General features: G+C 30.6%; 2 protein-coding genes and 1 pseudogene across 2 annotated transcripts; 1 reads left to right on the forward strand and 2 right to left on the reverse strand.

The window, feature by feature from the left end:
* Positions 1 to 726: 726 nt before the first annotated feature.
* LOC114368034 lies at positions 727 to 6,559 on the reverse strand. The gene is made up of 3 exons (XM_028325365.1): positions 6,407 to 6,559; positions 1,372 to 1,744; positions 727 to 1,280 (listed from the first exon to the last, which is right to left on the reverse strand). The coding sequence occupies exons 2-3, from the start codon at positions 1,648 to 1,650 to the stop codon at positions 765 to 767; spliced, it is 795 nt and encodes a 264-aa protein (XP_028181166.1). The 5' UTR covers positions 1,651 to 1,744; positions 6,407 to 6,559; the 3' UTR covers positions 727 to 764.
* On the reverse strand, positions 1,865 to 3,311 carry LOC114368035 (annotated as a pseudogene).
* A 1,810-nt stretch (positions 6,560 to 8,369) lies between the features above and the next one.
* Positions 8,370 to 16,395, forward strand: LOC114368033 (glutaminyl-peptide cyclotransferase-like). Its single transcript, XM_028325364.1, has 11 exons — positions 8,370 to 8,643; positions 10,037 to 10,093; positions 10,963 to 10,998; positions 12,062 to 12,126; positions 12,480 to 12,543; positions 13,101 to 13,218; positions 13,387 to 13,484; positions 13,635 to 13,705; positions 14,310 to 14,340; positions 14,505 to 14,559; positions 16,048 to 16,395. Exons 1-11 carry the CDS (start codon positions 8,494 to 8,496, stop codon positions 16,191 to 16,193), a joined length of 891 nt encoding a protein of 296 aa, XP_028181165.1. The 5' UTR covers positions 8,370 to 8,493; the 3' UTR covers positions 16,194 to 16,395.
* The last annotated feature ends 381 nt before the right edge of the window (positions 16,396 to 16,776 follow it).

Here is a 16,776-nt window from a genome sequence, read left to right on the forward strand (position 1 = left end):
ATATAAAATCAACCTTTAATATTTTTATATTTAAAATATAGAATAACAATTAATATAAGAGTATGTTTGGATGGAGAAATTTTAAATTCTAAAAAAGAATTTTAAATGCTTCAATTTAAATTTCTTTATTTTTAAAATTCTGTGTTTATATAAAGAAATTAAATTTCTTCATTTTTAAAATTTCTTATTTTGATAAAATAATCAAATGCATTCTTTTTTAGAATTTTATATTTCAATAAAATAATTTTTTAATAAAAGAATTATTTTTTCATTAATAGATTCTAAGTATTATTTTTCGAGAATAAATATGTACTATTTTAATTTATTTCAATTAAAAATATATTAATTTAACTATTTAAATCATTATTCCATTTATGGCCTACTACAAAACTCGCAACATAAAAAATATTTAGTATCATTCTACCTTGGAATGTTATTTAGAAGTTTATATATAAAACTTGTTTTCTGTAAAAGTCATTGACCAGTAATGCAATTACACAAAAAAAAAAACTTGGACTGAAGCAAAATCTAGTCACAAAATAAGTCTAACTTCCAAAATAATTCCAAATTTTCTAATTGCATTTGCTTTAGCACATGAATTCCTTCACATCTTTTCTAAAGAAGAAAATATAATGTTAAGTGCTACTAAACAAATCATATTTGTTAAAACATAATTTGTTATATAAAATGAGATATAAATGTAAAACATAATTATACAACATCAACATACTTGTCATGATATCAAATGTACCTATAATTTAGCATCAAGGCATAAAAGATGAGATGTAATCCTCCTTCTCATCCAATGGAAGAGCTTTTATAATCGCAAACTTAATGAGATTTTCTGTCAACCAATCGATTGTTCTATGTGGAAGTGCACCATTAGAATTAGGTATACTATCTAGCTCACTCACCACTTCATGTACCACTTCTTGAGCTTCTTTTATCTCCATCTTTTTTTTGTTCTCCATCTTCTTCTTAGTCACTTCAACAAATTCTTTCAATGACTCAGCTACTTCTTTCATTGAGGAAATCATCCCTTCTTTCTCTCCACTCTTACTTGGGTGAATGTTTTTTCTTGTGATGGAACTTGATCCCTCTAAGTAAAAAATCACACTATGAATTGCTTCCTCTTCATTTGTTTCTTTGCTCATGATATCATCTGCATCTAATGCATTTTCTGCTCCGAGTCCAGTAGCTCTATCCTTTGCACATAGGTCAACAATATCATCCCAATTAGGAATGACTTTAAATCGAAATCGTTTGACCTCTTCATGTGACTTGAAAAAAAAAATAGAAACACGTTAATCATGTACTACCTTTACATGAATAATAACTACAATTGAATAAAATTAAAAGATGATTGACTACCTTTACATGTTCATTCCATGCAATTTCATTTTCAACGGTAATCATGTACTTTGTGCTATCCCAGTCAAATTTACTTTGACTAAGAATGTCACTCACAATTCCATACCATGTTCTCCAAAGCTTAAAACGGTTCTTAACATTATCTGCCATGAGGTGAACTCCAAAACGCTTGGACAAAATTTGAGTTGCAGTACTGTATGCTACTGCTTTCCAATTTCCATCACCTTTATTGCCCAAATTTCTTTGATCTCTAAGCACATCAGCTAGCACACGCTCCATTTCCAAGTTTCATGCGAAGTAACTTATTGTGTCCTCACTAGACATCTTTCTTTTTCCACTTGACTTGTTCTTCACATTGCTTGATTCCATTTCTCTAGACAAAAAAAAATCTCACATATATAATTACATATATATAAAGGTGAGACATGTCAAATTAGCACTCTACGAAAGTATAAAATTAATTACACATAAACAGAAAACAAAATCCAAAGTATTATGAAATGCAAAAACCCAAAGTATCACACATACATGAGTATAGAGTCAATTACACATAAGAAACAAAATCCAAATCCACTAAAAACATCTCCCTAATCAAAGTTTCTTCTTATGTGATAGGTGGCAAACATATTCATTGCTAAAGTATCATAGAATCTTGTCCATTCATCAGTTGCTTGGATAGTTGTGACTTCATCTCCAATATTATTTGTGATTCTTTCTATTTGTTGATTGATTAACTCATTATCAACAACAGATAAAAGTTTCAAGTCTTGGGCTTCCAAAATTGGATCACTTTGTTGTTCATCTCTTATGAAATTATGTAGCATGAAACAAACATTAATAATTCTTATTTGTGTTTTTATATAAAAAAAATAAGGAGTTCTTAATATACTCCATCTTTTCTTCAATACCCCAAATGACCTTTCAATAACATTCCTTGCACTTAAATGACAAAGATTAAATAACTCCTTGTAGTTTTGAGGGGTGTTTCCGATCCACTCATTAAGATGATATCTAGTCCCTCGATAAGGTGCTAAAAATACAGGGCCATTTGTATACCCTGCATCCACAAGAAAATATTTACCTACAATGATTTAAGAAAATATTATATATAAAAAATATGCATATTTCTTTTATATGTTAAATAAAGTTTCATCATTTCATGATATTACCATTTGGAATATGGAGACAATTTTGACGACGCAAAGCATCTCGTAATACTCGAGAATCTCCTGCTGACCCTTCCCACCTAGACAACACATATATAAACCTTAAATCTGGACCGCAAACTCCTAAAATATTTTTAGAGATATCACCTTTTCTGTTACGATATCTAGACCTATCTTTTGCAGCAACTGTTACTGGAATATGTATCCCATCAAGTGCTCCAATCGAATTCTAAAAACATTTCAAAATAAAAAATAAGTTATAATCACTTAAAGTACCTTATAATTACTAACAAATGAAAAACTTACCTTAAGTCATCTCCATTTGTTTTCCACCGAGCCCTCTAGATTATAGTCATGAAACTTCAAATATTCTTTGCTTACTTTCATTATAGCTCACAGGACATTCTTGAATTGCCTACTTATTGTTTCCATGGATGTACAATAACTAAAGTGCACAACTCTATACTTTAGGTTGTGAGTAAGGATATGCAAAAACATTGCCACAACTTCAGCTATAGGAACATTTCTTGTTTTTACCAATTGCCCTTTCTCTTGTAAAATTCTACAAAGTTTAAAAAATGTCTTTTTACTAATCCTTAATTGTTCAATGCAATCAGTTTTTGTTCCCCTGTAGACGATTGAAGAAACTATGTCTTCCTAATTCCAAATTTCGGACAGGTTCCTTAACAAAATACTTATCATGATACCAAGTCAATGCACTCAAAAGCATAATGGCAACACTAACAATAATGAAAAATATTTGTTCAAGTTCTTCTTTCTCTTCTTCATCTCTTCTACGTTTTCTTAAAGCAGTCGAAGCATCAACTATACTACTTTCCATTTCTTGACTATTCACACTATATAATTAAAAGAAAAGTAATAATAATAAAGGATGTCATTAACTTTAATAAATTATTCACAAAAGTTCTCAGACAAAAAGAAAAAAAGACCGAAGCATAAACCATAAAACATAAACGTATATGAAGATGCACATTTAATTGTAAAACATCCCTATGTAATAGTATGAAACTATCTATCACAAAGTCCTCAAATGTTAACTTCGGAAGTTGATATGGGATTAATGATTATGAATGAGTTACGATTCCCTCACTAGCTGCCCCAACTTTCCTGCACACTTTTCAAATCTTTTTTATTTTTCTCATTTTATTACATCATCATATTATTATCACTTGCTAGCCTGTTTGTCCCATCAAATGAGGCTAAATTTACACAAATTTTTTCAACTCTCAAATTAAAGAGCACAACTCGGGTTGACCCTGTCCCGTCAAGTTGAACCAATTTTGCCAACTCTAACAGCAAAATATATTTTTATTAAATGTCTGTATGAAAAAAAAATTACAACCGCAAATTATCTTCAATAGATAAATAGTTAATTTAAACATACATTAAACTCTTTAATTATCTTCAATACATGTGCCTTGATCTAGGATGGTATTTTCCTTTTTAAAAGGATACTCACATCAAGATAGGCCCCACAGACCGGAACACTTTGGGCTGTGATTTCGAGGCCCATGCTTAGAGTAGTGCATGATCATCAGAATCCTAGATAAATGTCAATTTATATCATTTTTTTTTTTTGCATTATTAGGAATTCAGAATCCTAGACAAAGCCCCATGGGAACAAAAAATGAATATATAATAAATCAATCCTTAAATATAGCATCGGGCATGTTGTCTCTTGAATAATGAAGATTATGTTTGAAGTCCATGGATTTCTAAAACTAATTGACAAAACAAAACACATTCTTAAGACCAATTTGACACTTAAATATATATTCAACTTAAATTACTGAGGAATTGATTTTATTATTCATATAAAAAACATCAGCTAGGAGCAGGCACCACAATTACTGATTACTCCGTGGGATTGACAGTTTATGCTACTTTTCAATTTTGGCACCTTTACAAATGAAACTTTATAGTAATTCAAAAAGGTACAAATGATCTCTTGAACTTCATACTTTGTAACTGTCAAACAAATTATTATTGAGTATAAGTAATCCATGAGAGAGAGAGAGAGAGCTGTGTTGACTGCTGACCAAAGCAAAATGACAAAATAGCCATAATGATATTTTTCAAAACTGCAGAGTAATTTTGATAACTGATAATTAGATGTCTGCTTAACAAAATTTTAAAATTGACATATAAAAAATATTTTTAGATTGGGAAATGTTTTGCAACAAATCCTTCCATTTTCCATCCAATTTTGGATGAACCACTTTTTCACACGAGGCCCACATAAATCCTTCCTCCCTTTCATACTTTGTCGACTTCCAAATGATAGAAGAATCTCAAAATATCATGTTTGTGTTCCTTCCATGATCATTCCTCCCTTTTGCTAAAGTAAACAAAGATGATGATATGACACTGTCATGTGTCTTATTTGTCTTATGCAACATTATGTGAAGTGAATGTGTTTTAAAAAGCTGAAACTAAAATAAAATTTGACTAAAGGCAGTGCCTAAAAAATGAACCTTTCTAAGTTAAGCTTTCTCAAACCTATATTGTAGTCATATATATCCAACAATCCAAAAAATTTAAACTAACAAAGTACATTAAATTTATAATTATTCATGTGGAACCTCATGCTACATCCATCCTTTTTGTCATCAAAAGTTAATCTTTCTTACGAAACAATAACCATAACCATAGGCCTTGAACTCTGTATCATAACTCACTAAACTTGTGTAATCACCCTACTCAAACCATAACCATAGGGAAATTCTTTGCTTACTGGCAGTAGCAGTAGTAATAGAGCTTTTATAAAATAATTCGATCCAGTTCAATTTTAGGATTGCTCATTTATCACAATAAGTTGGATATGAATGGATGCAATTTGCATCAAAGGTAAACGATTGATTATGCCACAACACCCTCCAAATTACAGTGTCACCTTCTCCTAATTAATCAATTATTGATTTGCCACAGAATAGTCCATCTCACATCAGAAGCAACTTTAATTTATTATGACCCCTTTGATGTAAGATACCCAATAAAAGGGATTGATTGAAAATTTCCCTGCGAAACATTTCTTTGTGAAGTTGGTATTTGCTTTTCCCAATTTCTCTCATCTCAAAGACTCAAACAAATATCAATAGGCTCATATTTTAGACAATGTCATATATCCAATAATTTGTTTTACTTTTGACTCGTTTCCTTTTTAATTTCTTTCAAGCAATTACACATGCCTGTGGGAGTGGCTTTAGTGCAATCATAGATTTGTAATGATTAGTTCTATCTAATTTCCAAACATGAAAGAGGGCAAGAAAAGAGAAAAGAATGATAGAAACATGTTACTAATTTTTTTCATGAAGAAGGAAAAATCACATCCACATGCTAAGGCTCCTGTTATATTTTTTGGGCTACCAATGCTCGAGCTTAATGCCATCAATACACTGTCCCACGTGTTACTCCAAAGGGTAACCCAACTATTACTAATAACCATTTTTTCTATAGATTGTAGTGAAGAACACCCACCTAACTAATTTAGTGAGTTATGATACAGAGGGGTATTAATAGTTTTGATATAATCCAAATAATTTGTGTAGGGAATGCTCTTCATGCTTTGAGAAGGAGGCTTTCTGATCCCAACAATATGTTGCAGAGTTGAGACCTAATACTAGTTAATCCATGGTTTCTCTATTTAACTCATCCAATTTCACATCCATTAACATATCAAAATCATTGAAACAAAATAAATGAAATAGAAAATGAAACATATATCAATAAAATCAAGTAATCCTTGTAGCTACAAAAATGAAATCAAAATCAAACAAACATAAACTTGAGAAAAGAAAAAAAATAGAGAGAGCAACGGAGAGAGCGCTACGTGTGGTGCGTAAACTTACTTGTAAGAGAGCGCTACATGTGGTGCGTGAGACTGGCTGAGAGGGAGAGAGAGCGACGGAGAGAGCTAGTGTGCTTAGCCCAGAGAGAGCGCTAGCATCGTGTGCGTGACTGACTGAGAGGGAGAGAGCGTGTGCGTGAGTGGCCGAGCCAAGAGGGAGAGAGCGTGTGCGTGAGTGGCCAAGCCAATTAAAATGCTTTAAAAAAATGATGATATTTTAATTATTCTAAAATATCCTATTCAAACAAATTATTTTATAAGAAGACATTTTAATATCCATATTGAAATATTTTACCCGCTTTAATTTTCCCATCCAAACATACTCTAAGAGTAATTATATAACTTCTTTAAAACAGGAACCTCATAGGACGAGCGATGTGATTCCCGTTGTGTTCGGGGGAATATTTATTCATCCCCGTGGAGAAACGTCTCCATCTGCAGGATTGCATATAGGGGTTCCGTTTGTGAGTCCAAATTGTCACCCCTTTTCTAGCTGTTTAATGTATATTAATATAAATATTTCAGCTGTTTAATGTATATTAATATAAATATTCCATATAGGCGAAGATTATTTTCAAAAGACGATTTTTTTTCTTTTTATTCTTTTCATTTCTCCGGGAAAATAGATATCCCTGAAAACTATTTTTAATTCAATCTAGATTTATTGTCGTAGACGTTTAAAGCTCTGTTTATTGTTGAATATCATTTTTAATAATCTTATCAATGTAGTTGCTCCAAGAAAATAATGTTAATATATTTTCATCTCAATTTATAAAATTTCCTACATAGATTATATAAGGATTGGTTACCATTGTATTCTTGACCATTTTTTAATATTAATTAAATTAATTAAAAGTTTATGAAAGAAAAATACCAAGTAAAACACTCCTTTTAAAAAACTTGTTTGGAAATGGCTCTAACATATGTAATGGTGTGACATGAGGGGTTAGTACCTTGTACGACTAAGGTTTGATTCGATTACTGGTTAAGCCAATAAAGTATTTGTGAGAAGAGTTGTTAACTGATTTTTTACTTCTTTGAAGTCTCATAGTTAGTTACTGAGGACATAACTTTGCTTTAAAGAAAAGTGGCCCACCATGTTATCTCAATCCCTGCCAACCAAGATCCAACACAATCTATCGCGTGGCAAAGTGTACTTGTGTCCATAGTTTTCTACATTTCATAGAGTAAAAAAATGTACTAATAAGTAATAACATGTAGCTACCCAACAGGGAAAATATTACCAAAGAAAAATAATTTTTCACTATATTATATAAAATTTAAAATAAAAAACCGTTTTATTAATTATTTACAAATTTCAATTTTAACAAAGGAAGTTACTATGATATTTTGAAACAATAAATTACTTTTATAGTAATGATTTTGTATTCACCATAATTATCTACCATTATACCTAAAACACTAAAAATAGTAAAGTTGTTGTCAAGTGTTAGGAAAGCACAGTGTGGTCACATGTGACGGCAACAGTTACACGAGAAAAATGTCTACCTGCTGAGATTCAATTCTTTAAAAATAAAAATAAGAACTGAAAAAACGTTCCCTGATCAGTTACGCCTCTCTCTCTCTCTTTGCAGTAGAGTTAAAACAGGGAAAAAAAAAACTGGTACCAGACTATTTATTCTTTTAAATAAGTTCTTGAATTTAAAGTTTGTATATGAAAAAAATATTATTAGAGGAATTTTTTTTTTACTAAAAGTAGTTAATCAATTTTCTCTGATCATCGATAAAATGAGTAAATATTATATTCCAATAATTTGTTAAAAAAACAAAAAAACTGTACATAATAAAGTTGATGATTTTTTGTTTGGTATGTTGTAAGTGAAAATAGGCATTAATCTCATGTTGTAAAGTAGGCTCAGTGATGTTGTAAATTATATTAGCAAGATTAATGTTTTTTGGGTTCTCTCAAAATTATCTTTCCCATCATACCCTCCATTACAATAACCTTTCACGCTCTCCACGTGCTCGCTCCATTGCTAATAGCAATACTGTGACGTAACTCTCCAACTTATGAAGCTTGCAATAATAATGTTTTGAGGACATTTCTCTCTCCGAACCCTCCCATGCATGGCCTCTTCCGTATTCCTTTCCGTTTATCTCATTATCTCCGTCATCGTCCTTTTGTCGAACAGGTGCTGCGCGTTTCAATGCGGGGTTTCCTACGACACGATCACCGTCCTCAACGCGTTCCCTCACGACCCACAAGCCTTCACTGAGGTCAACCTTCCCTATTTCTTCTTTGTTTGAGTTAATGTACAATCTGATTCGTCAAAGTGATCGATGATGATAAATTGATAACTTTTGCAGCTTTGAGAGGTGAATCCAACTTGGTAGGGTAACGTTATTAATAAGCTACTGCTAACACAGTCTGAAACTAATTAGTGTGTATAGATGCCTAGTTTTGGTGATCAAAGCAACACATTAGGACCAAATTGAATACCAGTCATTTTTTTTAAAGAGCTGAATAACTTATTTGACCTCATTATTACTGTTTTTTCCCCTGAAGAATTATTAATTTGTGGTAAATAAACTTATTTTAATAATTTGTGGTTTTTTAGGGGCTATTTTAAATAGTAGTATTTTTTAAAAAGCTAATTTTCAACTTTTTATATTTTTTTACTTTTAAAATATTTATTAATTTATTTTTAACGTTTTTTACGTAAGGTAAAGTTTTATTTTTTTTAAAGTCTTTTTTTTCCTTTTGTTAAAAATGAAAAAAAATATTTTTGTTATTATTTTTTAATATTATATTGTTTATTTCAGCAATAATCTATTTTTCATGCTTTTACTTTTATTTATTTATTTAGTTATCCCTTTTTGTATGCTTTTGTTTTTTTTTGTGAGTGAGATGTGAGAGAGAGTGAATAAATACTTTTGATGCAGTGCTATTTACTTGATGGTTGATGATGAGTTAGTCAAGACTTTAAATGCTATTAGCCTCTCTTTTTTCCACGCAATTTTGTATAATCAAATATGAGTGGAGGTGTTAGCCTGGGTCTTTTTTATTTTTTAATTTTTTATCTGCTGTTAGCATGGGTCTGAGTTAACATGTGAGAGAGATATAGAAAAAACCATGCCCAAATTTTTCTCTTTTTTATTTTATTTTCAAATATTTTTTTCTCAGGCAACTAGCTCATTTGGTGTGTAAATCCAATGAGGAAGGCTAGGTGTTTAGTTCTGACAAGTAAGAAATTTGATGGGAAAGTAGGTAATCTATGTTATCTCTTGTGAAAATCATGTATTTATTTTATGAAAAAGGTTACCAAAATGCAGCCTGTACAAGGACTATTGTACCAGTGGGTTTCCAGTTGAATTTGAAAGAAATTGTGGGCTTCTGCCCAAAACCAAGATACGAAATTATATAAAAACAATACTAAATTCAGTGTTGGACTTGGATGTGAGAACTTTCTTTGATGCTCTTAACGTAAGTAGCAAAAAGTCTTCCTGATAAATGTGAATATTGAGCTTTATGCTGAGGAGGGAGTTTGTTAAATTATTAGTTAAAATGTGCACTGCTTCATTAATGAAATGCCAAGATGCTAATTTGGGCATTGTTTGATTTGTCACTTCAGGAAGAGGAAAATGACTTTGTTTCTTGTTTTGATTTCAGGGTCTTCTTTATCATGGAAATGACACCTTATTTGAGTCAACTGGCCTTTATGGGGAGGTAATATTGCCCATCTTTTCCAACATTGCATGTTTCATTCTCTCTGATTTTTAACTGATTATTATTTACCTTTTTGCCTTACATTTTTCCTTTTCACAGTTGTAGTGGGATGAGAAATTTTGTATTCTTGAGTATTAAATCAGTCACTTGGCATCATTTACCTCAATTTGTTCATTTTGTTTTGAAAAATGATTATAAAATTTAGTTGAGGGTTATTCTTGGTGCACTGCTATAGTTTGTTACCCTGTGACCTGGTGGTCATAGATTTCCACAGAAGAAACAAACTTCTTGCTGTTGGGAAAAGACTTTGCACATTTGATCCTCCCTACACCGTACAATGATAGGAGACTTGTGCACAGAACCATCCTTCAATGGTCATAGGATTTAGTTGGGAATGGATAATGTTGTCATGAATTGAACATCTGACCCTCCCTTGTGCATGTTAGAGTGGTTAGTGAGCTAGAGTCTCTTTTGCTTTTGTAAATTGCTCATCTTTCTTCAGATTCTGATATAATAATTGGGACTCTTGACTCTTTAATTTGGGTGTTTGCTCAATGTAAATCTCATTTTTAGTCACTCATTCTCCTACTAGAGTAGAGACATATTTGAGATTTCTTAGTTATAAACCAAACTGGAAATCAAAAGCTCCCTTAAGGTCAAATTCTTTGTCTGGGATAAGATCAGTACATTACAGGTGTACTGGTCTATGAAAGTGTTTTCAAGATTTTATTTATTGTAATATTTATTCTATGAATCACTATTAGGTTTATTTTCTAATTACATTCTAATCTTTGTTTTCCTAGTCATACAATTAATATTTTTTTTATTTGAAATATCATATTTAACCTTTTAATTATTTGTTGTTTCAGTCATCCGTCCGTAAAGTTGCTCTTCGTACTGGGAAGGTACAGATAGACCCATTTCTTGAACTCTTCCATGTGCTTGTTCTAATTCTTAGTTCATTTGAATTTCCTATTACTCTATATTTTTATAAAGAACAAATCATGGAGAATAAGCAATGCAGTGAGTTCAGCCCAGTGACAAGTTCTGCTGTTATGTGTGTACGTGTCATTAAGCTCATAGGCATAGTATCTCAGAAAAGAATCAATTATATACTGAGTAGACTTTTTTACATCATGAACAATTTTAGGATTGGAAGTCAGGACAGGTTGACAGGTCATTGCTGAGCTGCTTGCTGCAGTTGACTTGTTCGTGTAAATAACATTAATTTCAATGATGGATCTTACTTGGTGTTCTTTCTGGATCAAATTACAAAACTTTTCCTCAATCTTTCCATTCTTTTGTTTTTTTGCAGACAATGTTTCCATCACTGAAATAATGCCTAATTTCGATTTGAATCCTACTTTGAGTGAAAGAAATTTTATACATGGAAGATACTTTGGTTTTGGTTTTTGTTTTTAGTTTTTCTTATTATCAAGATGCTTTTATATGTTTGTAGAAGGAAACACGGGATTCTTTATTAGTTACATTTTCCCATTATTCGTGCTTGTCCCCAGTCCTAGTATCTACTACTATTGCTCCCACAAAATCTATGAAAGTGGGTAACTTATAAAAAGAAGGATAACAACATATTCTGGTAACTTCCTGCCGGTTTGGAATTACATGGTAAATTGGTAATTATTTGGATAAGGTACATTACTAGAGGTCAGGCAAATTAATTAAAGGAACACAAAGATATGCCTTAGTTGGCTTAAGAGTATATGACAATGACTGTGAATCAACGGTTTTAAAAGTGTAGTGTGCCTGTGACATAACAAAAAAAACTAAATAATGGTAATAACAATAGGTACTTGCCTTTATAATAAAGAAGGGAACCTTGACATTTCAATTAGTGTAGAAGCATTTATGTTGTTATCCGTAATAACATAGCATGCTTAGTTTGTTTGATTGATTATTAGACACTATTGAAATTACTGTAAATTTTGTAATTATTTGTGACACATGCAGGTTGAGAATATTCAGAAGATGGATGATTCTTTATTTGGTGAAGGCTTAGCTCTCCTCAATAATAGGTGTGAAAAGAAAATTATGTTGCATTTTGTTTTCTTTTATGTAGCTTACTAAACTTAAACAATGTTTCTATTTACTTTCAAAGTAATCAATAATCCTTCTAAAACAGAGTATTTGTGAATTTTTGTGGTAGACATGAAAACTGCAGTGACTCTACTGTTTCCTGCAGTATTGCAATTTTATCCCATTGATTCTGGATGTTGCAGGGGATGTTTACTTTAATTTTATTCAGATAAAAATGTATTCTGTTTGGCTTAAACACTCGTGATTAAGACATTAATCATTAAGTTATTTTTACTCTGACATTTGATGTTTGGATTTATTCTAATAAATTTATCTGTTGCACTTTATGTAGGCTGTTCCAGCTAAATTGGTTGCAGAAAGATGGTTTCATATATGAGCCAAAAAATTTAAGCCAAGTTTGTTGCTTTACCTTCCCACTTGTGTAATCTTGCCATTGTCATGGTTTGAGTAATTCATACTGATATGATTCAACAAAACTCTGTAAAGGAAAGTGACAGCATATAAATATATTTTTCCTCAAGTTTATACTATATAATCTTACATTTTTTCTTTTTAATTTTAATTTTTATTAATATCTTAAACTAATTTGCTTCTTGGCAGCTACAATTTGAATATTTTTAAACATTGATGCTAGAAGTTAAAAGTTTGATTGCGTGCTAATATAAGCGATTTCAGCTGATATATCTGATTAAAAAATTTCTTAGGTAGACAATGTATGTTATAACATGGAGGGTTGGTGTCATTAAAACAAGTTGAATGTTCATAAAAGCTGGTTGCATGTAATCCTAGCAATGTGTTATACTATTGATGGTCCCCATGGTGTTGTTTACATGATGGTTTTGCAGACATCAATTTTGTTTTTGTTGTTTCATACTTCTTTCTGAGATGCTATCAGTGATATGATAGCGTAGCTAGCCTGATCTCAAACAGCTTATTTTTACAATTTCTGTAGATAGGGACATTTAAATATGATATGAAAGAGGGTTGGGGTCTGGCAACTGATGGAAAAGTCTTGTTTGGAAGTGATGGCAGTTCAACATTGTATCAATTTGAGCCTCAACCATTTAAAGGTTTGTCTGTCCAATGAAGTTCCACACTTTTCCTTTCACTTTTTATGTGCAAACCCCTTTCCCAAATCATTTGTGTCCACTTTTCAAACTTGAAAATACTCTGTTTAGTTTATCTCTGTTTGTCTTGCATTTTCATGGAATTTACATTGCCCTATTGGCTGTACGTAGTTGTATCAAAACAAGTTGTTTACTACAAGGGTCATCAAGTGCACAATCTCAATGAATTGGAATACATAAATGGTGAAGTTTGGGCCAATGTTTTGCCGGTATGTTTTTGTGTGATGAATTATGATTTAAGTTAGAGAAAATATATCTCTTTCCCTTAAATTCTAATTCTAGCCATATTGCGTGATGTCTATGTCCCTAGTTTCTCTGTTAGGCTGAATTTTGTTTGAGGTTGGTATTTCTTTGTGTAGACTGACTGCATTGTAAGAATCTCTCCCCATGATGGAAGGGTTCTTGGATGGATTCTCCTCCAAAATTTGAGGTAGTGCTTTTGTGTATGTTAATATGTTATTGATATAATAGATGAAGTAAATCCCAAATTGTTCCTCAAAGATTAGCAAACATCAATGATCTTCAGTCATTGCATGACATCAATTTTGTGCTAGTAAACAGTAACGTTTAGATTATTTTGATGTCAAAAAATTATCATTCAAGAACCACATTGATTTTGAAGACCAAACTGGGGATTTAGGGTCCGTTTGTTTAAGCTTTTTTAACCAAAGAATTACCTCTTTTTAGTAAATAATCACCTTCTTTTTAGCTTTTATATATGTTTGTTACAGATTTTCAAAATAATCAGAAGTTGAAAAAAAATCAGAAATTTGATTATAATCAGAAGCTGTTTCAAATTGCTTCTCATAAAATCAATTATTTCTTTTAACAAAAAACAGTGATTTTTCTTATTGTAAACAAATATGAATTAACTTCTGTTTTTTTTTAAATCTCTAAATAATAATCACTAGATAATTATATACCAGAATCACTTCTTTTTAAATCTTAAACAAACTAGCCCTTACTCTAATAGTAAGTATCTTTATCCATTTGTTGCTTAAAGTTACATTCAATAATCTATCTATCATATGCAGGAAAGAACTTGTGGAAGCTGGGGAGATTAGTGTAAGGAACCTGAACCTTCTGATATCTAGAGATAATATTTTGGTCCTAATATTCGGTGCATATATGCTGCATTTTTTATAGTGCAGCTATAATTTAGAAACAGGATATATAAAAACAAAAATGCTTTAAACCCTGTATCATATATCATTCCTTTTATATTTTAGGATCGTGATTTTTTGAATGGGATAGCATGGGATGGTGAGCAGAATCGTATTTTTGGTAAGTTTCGACCTTGTAATTTATTCAAACATATTATTTCCATTTCACCCATCTGAGACTTTTTCTTTTTTAACTATTATTATTATGCATGATATCTGAAACCAGTATTTTGACGTAAAAAAAAATGCATGATATCTGATCTGATGATGATAATACTTAATTGTGGTCAAAATGGAAGTGATTTGACTGCAGAATCATACGACTATTAATGTGTTTGGATTTCCCTTTATAAAGTTTCAAACCATGGTTTTTTACTTTTAGTAATCAAGAGAAATGTTATCAACACTTTCTTTTAAACCCATCTACTAGCTGAAATTTATTGACACGAAATTTAAGTTGATCTTACTCTAATAAATCCTACTCATAATTTTGTATTTACTAGTATTGAAAAGAGTATTAGAATGTGTAGCTAATGCTCTTCGCCAACTAAAATCAAAACACACTATATGTTTTACTTGAAAATGTTAGAGCAAAATATAGTGTATGCATGAAATTACTAAGTTCAACAAATATATATATATATATTCTATTTAAAAGAAATTGTCTAGCAATTTTGCGACGAAAACTCCAACTTTTTGTCATGTGAATTTTAACTGTCGTTTGACTGGAGCTATATCACCTTTTTCAGGATCACTGTTTATCATGTTTCTTAAATTACCAGTAGCTTTAGTATTATTTTTTATATATACTTCTTAAATTTATATCTTTTTTTCATTACATTGCTCACTACATTTATTGTGATTTTCTATCTTTTTCCTCAAAAAATATACATACTTCAAAATGTGAAAAAATATATTTTTTAAACTATATTTAGGATTACATTCTGCTTTAACCATTTAAAAATATACATACATTAGTGATATTTATATATATTTATTTATTTATATAAAGATAGTAAATTTATTATTTAAATTGTTAAAAGATAATTAAAGAACTAAATAAGATATTTATCTTACATTATAAAAATATTCATATTTTTTGAATTTCATTAAATATATAAATTAGATATATTAGTTACTTTTAAAAAAATGAATAACAATTTAAAAAAATTATTAAATTAAATAATAAAATAATTAAAACTATATGTATATGGATAATTGTTTTAAAAAGTATTCTGAAATACACTTGATTCATAAGCTAAATAATTGTTAACTTTCATATTCGAGAGAATAAATTTTTATGTAAAATTATTAATTTTTTTTTACAAGTTACCTTAACATTTTAAATCTATTTATTGATAAATTATTTTTTTATTGTAAAAATGTTTTTAATTATGTTTGTTAGCTAGATTTTTTATAATAATATTATCTCCATCAAATTTAAAGAATATATAGTTTAACTTTTTATTTTCAATCATTGAATGATATATACATTCTATCTTGAAATTCCCTAACAAGAATCAATAAGTGAAACTTAAATGTTCTTGCTTTCTCTCGTTTTTCATTTACAACTCAAATAAGTTTATGTAACATTTGTCTTTGCTTGCAGTGACTGGAAAACTATGGCCAAAGCTGTATGAAATCAAGGTTTCACCTATAAAGAAACCAATTGAAGAAGGGATCATCGAGCAACTTTGCTTGTATGAGCCTTTGAATGGGGGATTTGTGTTGGCTGACCCAGCCCAAAGAGAATGAGGTGAAGCTGAACATAAAATGATGGCCTTAAGAGGACCCAAAAGGATGTTCGAGACAACTCACAGGTTGAAAAAACTTTATCTTATATTGGGTTTAGGATAAATATCATTAGATTATGTATTTTGGCAAATGATATTAATAAAGTATACTCCATTTTCCCTTTTTTTTTCCATGGATTTTCTTAATTAAATGCCCTTCTCAATTTATTTATTTATTTATACAAATTCCTTTATTACGTCTGTGCATACCCCCCCTTCGAACTTGACCTCGTGTGTGAATCTTATAAATTTCTGATACTGTTCTTGCGGATAAAAAAAAGTGAAAGAAATAGCCACATTCCATGGAAAGGAAATGTTGTTCGCTTGTGCCTTTGAAGGTTGGAATTTAGCTTCTCTATTGTCCTTTTTGGTGCTGTTTCTTCGAAATGACGTAGTTTTAAAAGTTATATTTTCAAAACGACTTTGTTTTGAATCAAAATTAAGTCGTTTTGGAGGAACAGCACAAGAACAACACCAAAAAAGATAGCAGGGAAACCAGGGGTTTTGGATTCGTGAGTTTGCTGAGATATACGCGGCCAAGGTTA

This window comes from Glycine soja, chromosome 9 (assembly GCF_004193775.1).
Source record: "Glycine soja cultivar W05 chromosome 9, ASM419377v2, whole genome shotgun sequence".
Classification (NCBI taxonomy): Eukaryota; Viridiplantae; Streptophyta; class Magnoliopsida; order Fabales; family Fabaceae; genus Glycine; species Glycine soja.

Bases quoted from the DNA above. Each gene is read 5' to 3' on its own strand.
- LOC114368034 (XM_028325365.1), bottom strand. From the start codon at position 1,650: ATGGAGCGTGTGCTAGCTGATGTGCTTAGAGATCAAAGAAATTTGGGC. The intron at 1,281-1,371 runs GTAGTCAATCAT...TTTTTTTTCAAG, and splicing joins CATGGAATGAACATGTAAAG to TCACATGAAGAGGTCAAACG.
- LOC114368033 (XM_028325364.1), top strand. From the start codon at position 8,494: ATGGCCTCTTCCGTATTCCTTTCCGTTTATCTCATTATCTCCGTCATC. The intron at 12,127-12,479 runs GTGTGAAAAGAA...CACTTTATGTAG, and splicing joins TTAGCTCTCCTCAATAATAG to GCTGTTCCAGCTAAATTGGT. The intron at 14,560-16,047 runs GTAAGTTTCGAC...CTTTGCTTGCAG, and splicing joins TGAGCAGAATCGTATTTTTG to TGACTGGAAAACTATGGCCA.